This window comes from Camellia sinensis, chromosome 11 (genome assembly GCF_055761805.1).
Source record: "Camellia sinensis isolate YWXY chromosome 11, ASM5576180v1, whole genome shotgun sequence".
Classification (NCBI taxonomy): Eukaryota; Viridiplantae; Streptophyta; class Magnoliopsida; order Ericales; family Theaceae; genus Camellia; species Camellia sinensis.
The window spans coordinates 100,809,600-100,817,563 of record NC_138971.1 but is presented as its reverse complement, the minus strand read 5'-3'; the positions used below and the strand labels follow the sequence as shown (position 1 = coordinate 100,817,563).

Below are 7,964 nucleotides of genomic sequence, written 5' to 3'. Positions count from 1 at the left end.
TTTATTTGTCGCCAACAATTGTAATTGGGCAACTATTTTTTTTTTGGTCGGAAAAAATTGAATAAACCACGACTAAATTTGTTTTCGTCACCAAAAGTTAATATTTGCCGACTAATTTATTGGTAGCCAAAGAGTAACATGAAAATTTGACTGTTATTTGATGACTAAACCTTTTTTTGTCGGTAATAATTAATATAACACGACTAAAACCGTATTTAGTAGCCTAAAATCTAAACTTATGCTGACTAATTTTAGTCGTCAGAAAGTGACATATCAACTACTAATTTTTTTTTTAAGTTAATATACGTCAACGAAAAAAATTTAGTAGCTACAGACTATGCTTACACCGACTAATACCTTTTTTTAGTAGTCAAAAGTTAAAATTGTTGTAGTGACATACGCAAATTAAGAAATAAATAAATACCAATGTGTATGGATATGTGTAGCACATTGCGTCCGACGATGTACATCTTTTGCCTATAAATTAAAGCTCTTATGTAATCCAACCATATTGTCTTAATTCTAAAGTCTGAACTCAAATATTGAAGTAAGAGAGAAAAAAACAAGAAAGATGATGTCAAACCCTTCAGTCTTGATCAAGCTTTTGGTGGTGCAATGCCTAGCAGTTCTCTGTGTTGCTAAGGATTTTGATTTCTTTTACTTTGTTCAACAGGTGAGAATGTGCCTTAATCTCTCTCTCTCTCTCTCTCTCTCTCTCTAAACTTGGAACTTTCGCTGCAGTGGCCAGGATCATACTGTGACACAAGGCAAAGTTGCTGCTATCCAAAGACTGGAAAGCCCGCAGAAGATTTTGGCATTCATGGGCTTTGGCCTAATTATAACGACGGCACTTACCCATCCGGCTGCGATAGCCGCAACTCTTTTGATGACTCTGAGGTATCTATCTACTACTACAGGCCTATTATCTTTTTATATATATGATCATAAAAAAAATGATGAAATATGCGGGAAGTTGACCAGAGTGATCATCCAAACCATGGTTCTAAATCGTGGTAACTTAACCGATCGCAGAGTATTGGTTTCAGTAGAATCGGTTGATATGTATCGGAAATTGAGTGTCGTGACCGTGAAATTTTAAAAATCATTTTAGAAGTTTTTCAAGATTTTCTTTCCAGTACTTAGTTCGAACTAGTGAGTATCGGCCCGTTGTGGCCTGTGTAACAGTTTGTGTAACAATTACAGGCCATTTCGTAACGGGAATTGGCCAGTTCTCTGGCTAGTTTCATTCACATCAGTATTGAAAGCTTAATTTTTCGTTACGTATCGGCTGTTACGAAATGACCGTTTTTGAAAACTATGATCCAAACACTAACACAATGAGAGAGGATATAAATTTTAGATTTTTATATATATACATGATCTTACAAAATGATGAACTTTGCTGGAAGTCGACCAGAATGATCATCCAAACACAACTAGAAAGGATACAAATTTTAGGGTTATCCTTATTTTATTTCAATTTATTTATTTTTATATTTTATTTATTTTTTATTTTATTTTTGGAGACAGATCAATAGTGGTTCTTAAAGTGTGTAATCCACCTTAGGCAGCCACTGTTAATTATGAAAGGGATCCCTCATCCATGAACCTAAAAATTACCTACCTTATTTTGTTACATAGACCAGGCACCCTCTTATTCTAGAGACAGGTCAGCTATGCGTTTACAAAAACTGATCGTAAAACACTTACACCGGAAAGATCCCACAGTGATCGATTTCTATGAAAGTATTTTTCTTTTATTTTTGTGTTCTAAGATTTCGTTTGGGAACACGTTTTTAGTGACTTTTAGTTTTTTTTACTAAAATATAAAATGCAAAAAGTTAATTACCTTGTTTGATTTCAAAAAATTAAGTTTTTTTATTTTTCATATGTTTTTTTTAGTCAAAATTTTTAATATTTTAAGAATTTTCTTTTATTTTTGAGTAAATTACAAACACATCCCCTGAGATTTACTTAAATTACAAATTTCGTCATGTGATTCTAGAAATTACATTGTGCCCCCTACGATTTCTAATTTCATAACAAATATGTCTTTTATTAATAAATCATCAGATTAATTAACAGTTTTTAATAATGTTAAAATTTTATTTCAATTAATAATTCAGATAATTTTGTTATTGTATAAGTGAACAGTTAGAAATTTCTCTTTTTTAATTAATTCTGTTAAATAAAAAATTATGACAGAGAGGTATTTGTAATTTTCTAAATCACAGGGAACAATTCGTACTTTAAGCAAACCTCAGAAAGCGTATGTGTAATTTACTTTTATTTTTTTAAATGCACCTAACCTAGATACACTTAAAAAGTATAATATTTATAAAAAAATTCATCAAATAAAATAAAAATATAAGAAAATTCAAAAATCCAATACATTTTCGTATTCTTGTATATTTATTGAATTTTTAAAATATCTTTTCACAAATATATTTACTTTATAAGTGCATCTAAATTATGTGTATATAGAAAGTAAAAAAAAAAAAAAAACTTAAAATATTAAAAAAAAATATTAAAAACAAAAAACTTGATTTTCAAAAATCAATCAAAACCAAACAAGGTAAATATGTTTGTGATTATTTTTGGATTTTTTATGAAATGATATGTAAAAAGTAAAGTGAATGAAAATAAATATTTGACTTAGTATTTATTGATTTTTTAATTTTTTTTAGTGACTTTTAGAATACTTTGCAATATTTCCAAATGAGGCCAAAGTTCTGAATGAATATGAGAAAGTATGAATTAAAATAGAATGGCACTTTATTTTGAAATGAGGGATAATCTCTTAACCGCAATGTCATTTCATATGTAAATTTCCTGAAAAAATATTTGGGTTATGATCATCTTCTATGCTATATATAAAGCAAATATTAGAGTTAGTGTTTGTGTCATGATTCACTCCCCCCCCCCCCCCCCCCCCGCGAAAATACCCACAAGCACTCTAATAACAGCAATCATCTCATTATTCAATTATGCCCAAGTTTGTCTCTCTCCTTTTCTTTTATTATTATTTATTTTTTAAACTTTTGATCTTTTCAAATTCATAAAATACTTCAAAATCTAAATTCAAACATACAATTTATAACTTCTTTTCATTAAAAGAAAACGATGTTATACACACGCGTCGCGTATGCTACTATTATGATATGTTGATATGTTGGAGCTAAAGTCGGCTTAGCTGCATATATATTTTAACATGTATTGCCCAATACGTAATTAAAGTTAGTTAAACATGAATTCCCATGGAAAGTCCAAAAGAGATACTTGATTGATGTGATTAGGGGTGTGTACGGTACGGTTCAAGTAATTTGAGAGTAAAATTATAAATCGAATGGTGGATTGACAAATTACAATTTGAGCTATTTTTGGCGGATTAAAGAATATTCTAACTAATTATCATATATTTGTATTATATATAACACTAATTTATATAATATTTTTATATATGTATAACACAAAATAATTTTACACAATATGTTTCATATATATAACTACTAATTTGTAATAAATTTCATATCTTAAATCTCTTTCATACTCATTTTTATTTTGATATTTCATTAAAAGTTAAAAAATATATATGTATTAACTATAGGGGAGTAGAACGGTTTGAAAAGCGAATTATAAATTTTAAAGTTTAAATTGTGATTAACAATTGATACGAATTAATATGAATCAATATAATTTTAATAGTAATTTGCATAGCCCTAGATGTGATGACTCAACGACCACCTTCCTTGAAGAAAACTGCTACGCATTCAAACTTGTGATGACTTTGGGGAGTCCTTCAACTTTCTTACGTTTTTCCACCTTGGTTACACCCACCTAAATACACCCCCATATAATTCATCCCCATGGTTTACTTTTAAGTTTAGCTTTCTACTGGGACCCATTAAAGTTAAATGATTGGAATAATTCTAAATCGGTTTACAAAATAAGTTTGTAAGAAAAAAAAATTATTTATACAATATTATAAATTTTGAAATGTATATCCATTTTGATTTGTCACCTACACTACACCAAATCTTAAATCTATATCTTACATACAGATTTTTGTAGCAAGTTGTTATCAAACCACACATTTTATGTCCAAAAGGAGAAGAAAAGGGAGATTTTTATAGCATCTTAAAAAAAGAGAGGCAAATTACTTGGAAATCCTATTTAAAAGAAGAGAAATTATTTAATTTCACAACTTTGGATACTTTCAAAAGTCTATTACGTATTTTTCTTCTTCGTTCTTCTCTATCTTTTTCTCTTCGTAATTTTCGGCGACCACGCCTTACTTCTTCTCTTTATCTTTCTAATATATAGTCACCAGCGACTGACAACCACCATTGATTGGGGTTCACCGGCGATTACCGACTCTTTACTTCACCATCATCGACGGCAAAGGAAACGAGTTTCCAGTGAAAAAGATGAATAGATTTACTCAAATCTGATGTAGATCTACTCAGATCTACATTAGATTTGAGAAGATCTACATCAGATTTGACTAAATCTAAATCAAAAATAGTTGTCGGAGTATAATCTTCTCTGTATATCTGTTTCTCTCCTTCGATCTCTCAATTTTTCTATGTTTTCTCTATTATACACTCATATTTTCCTATTTTAATGGAGAAATTTTTCAAATTCTGAACAAATAGTTTTCGAATTTTAGTTACAGGCGGTGAAAACTACAAATTTTTACAGTTTCAATTTTTTGATGCTGAAATGAATCATGTTTTAAAATTACAAAATTTTACAGTTTCATAACATATGTTTCCAATTTGATTAATAAAGATAAATGCTTAATAGAATTATGCTTTGAAACTGTAACATTTTAGTGTTTCAAAGTTTACTTTTTAGTTTGATCAATATTGAAGATTATTTGCTTAAACCATATAAAACTTGAAAAATAGTATATGTTTTTTTTTTCCCCATTGTTGTTTTTTTTTTTTTTTTGTTGTTGTTATGCTTTTTCTTTCTTTCAATTTATCAATATTTAAGCATATTTTGGTATGTTTTTTCATTATAATCTACATTTCTGTGAGTCTCCAACCATATTCTTGACGTCCTACGAATATTATGGACATTCCAGCGACTTCTAGTAAAGTTTAGGACACACTGGCGAACTTCCAGCGATACTTCGGCAGCTTGCCCGTGATGTTGAACATTTCGGCGAGTTTTCGGTGACCTCCTGATTGAAGTTTGACGGTGGTGGAATGTAGCAACGTTTTTTAATTTATATATAAAAAAGAATTTTTTGATAACAATTAAAAATATGCAGGACTAATTGGTACAAGTATTTTGTTTTTAGACTAGATGAGTTTTGAATTTTGTGTACAAGACTTACTGGCAAGTGCCCCCAAAAAGAGTTAGGCTTCATATTCACATCTCAATATTAGAGAACTTGAAGTGTTCTTGCAGCCCATTACGAGTCTCATTTCAATGAGTTCATTTTGTACGTTCCTCAATATATATCATCCATGAAAAAAATTAGGTTGATCGAATAATTGTATCATTTTTATTTTATCAAGTTTGTTTTCAAAATGAACGGTCTGTTTTCAAAATATATATTTGTGATCTATTTTTTTAGAGATAAATGTTAATAAAATGAAAGTAATATGATTATGCCACCAAATTATGCCTATATTCCTTATATTTTAATCATTATGTCATTTTAATATCTATAATTTCAATTGGTTCAATCTTGATCGTGAATTTATCATCAAGGAACATACATCAACACATAACAGTGGAGTGGAAAAGGCATCATACAACACTTCCCATCCCAACTATAGATTGGCATAGAAAAATATGTCTAATCGTATGCAAGTACAACATTAAAGCATAGTTGGAGAAATTCTAACTAAAACCAAGAAAAGAGAGGGCCATCACTTTACAATTTACAACCAAAAAAGTCAGATTTTTTTGGACCGTAGTAGGGTTACAAGCTCCATCTGTTCGCATTGTATATAGATGTGTTTATATTCTTGCCTTTGCGGTTATGATTTGAGTTTGTGGGGGTATATATATATATATATCTCTTTTTTGGTACTAAAATTTTATGTATACAAAAATAAATCAGCATTTTTTTTCATTTGTGGAAGTTTCAGAGATGAGTTTGATTGTGTTTTTGTAGATCTCAGACCTCGCCAGTAGATTGGAAAAAGACTGGCCAACACTAGCATGCCCAAGTGGGGATGGGTTGAAGTTCTGGGGACATGAATGGAATAAACATGGGACTTGTCTGAGTCTGTCTTTGACCAGCACAGCTACTTCCAAACTGCTCTTGACCTTAAGAACAAAGCCAACCTTCTTCAAGCCCTCACCACTGCAGGTATTTATTTCTCCATTTTTAACTACAAAAATGCTATGTAGGTGGTGTTTGACAATTATTTTTTAATTTCATTTTTAAAAATACAAAAAAAAAAAAAACTAATGCAGTTGATAATTATGAAAAAAATTATTTTTTTGTTAAAGGATAGTTGGATGAGGCGAAAAAAATTAGTATATTTAAGATATTTTTTTAGCTTTTAAAAACAAACATATAAAAAGTAGAGAAAAAAAAGAATTTTTGATTTTTTTATATGGTTCTTTAGTTTTTTTAGCCTCTTTAATGACTTTTTTAGGATGTTTTCAAACAAAACCTTATTGTTTTGGGTATGATTTATAAATTGATTTTTTTACTTATTATGAAAAGATAAGCAAAAAAATAAAAAGGTAATGTGACTCAAATAAGCTAATAAGCTAATAATTAACTTATTTATAAGGTGGCCAAATGATTAACCAAAAAGCTGCTTTTTTTAGATGAAGTCGAATATCCTAAAACATCATCAGCCAATTTTTCCCTGAGCAGTGGTGTTTTATAAAAAAAATTCAAATTATTCCTATTTTTTTAGGCATTGCAAGTACATATCCCCTTAGTATTAGGAACCGGCCTGACCATATCCTAATGAAAGTTTGATGTTAAAATTTACAGATATTCGACCAAATGGGAAGTTTTACCACTTAGAGAGCATCAAAGAAGCCATTAGAGAAACTGTTGGAGTCACCCCCTACATTGAGTGCAATGTGGATACATCAGGCAACCACCAGCTCTACCAGGTTTACATGTGCGTCGACTCTTCTGGGTCCAACTTCATCAAATGCCCAGTTCTACCCCATAGTCACCCTTGTGCTTCCAAAATCGAATTCCCTTCCTTCTCAGATAACTCAAACTCGAAGAATGATGAACTCTGATAACGATATTGTCCTTTTTATTGTTTCATTGATCATCATCATCAGTTGGATTTTAATAATTGCTTGTAGTAACCATCATTCATCGACTATTGCGTGGGCGATTTAGTTCTTGTTTTCCTCGGACTTTGCTGCTTTGATCAGGGTCTCATATATGTAACCACTTTGATTTGTCAATGAAATAGTGTTTTTATTAAATCAAAAGATCACAATTTTAATCCAAAAGTGTTCTTTGTAATTATGCTTATTTGCTTTAAAACATGAAAGAGGACACTTACGTGGTATCCCTTATCGCCGGATCACTATTATGGAACCACATAGAGAAATTAAAAAAGCAATTCAATGCATGAATTTTTTTTGTTAAAACAGGATTTGGATTTTGGAAAGACGGTTTGAGTGAACCCGCTGACCAAATATAATAATGACAAACCATACTATTGGGACAAGATGCCCTTACACCCACAAACTAATGAATAAATCTTAATCATTTAGGCTTCTTTGACCATTTTAATATATTTTATTTATTTATTTATATATCTTGTTCGTGAATCTTATTTTGTCTTGTTCGTGAATGTAGATTCATTATTTTGGTGACCTTTTATCTTATTCATGAATTGTATCTTGTTCATCTTGTTTTGGTAACCTTTTGTTTTGTTCATGAATAACAATTAATTGGAATTCATAAACTTGGTGGTGAGTTAATATCTGGGGACTTTCTATTTTCTCTAATTTAA

The 7,964-nt window shown here is 30.1% G+C and overlaps 1 protein-coding gene across 1 annotated transcript; it reads left to right on the top strand.

The window, feature by feature from the left end:
- The first annotated feature begins 446 nt into the window (after window positions 1-446).
- Window positions 447-7,455, top strand: LOC114323230 (intracellular ribonuclease LX). The gene is given in 5 exon segments (XM_082894397.1): window positions 447-673; window positions 742-897; window positions 6,134-6,239; window positions 6,242-6,331; window positions 6,974-7,455. Coding segments are annotated over 5 exon segments (714 nt in total). The 5' UTR covers window positions 447-571; the 3' UTR covers window positions 7,234-7,455.
- The last annotated feature ends 509 nt before the right edge of the window (window positions 7,456-7,964 follow it).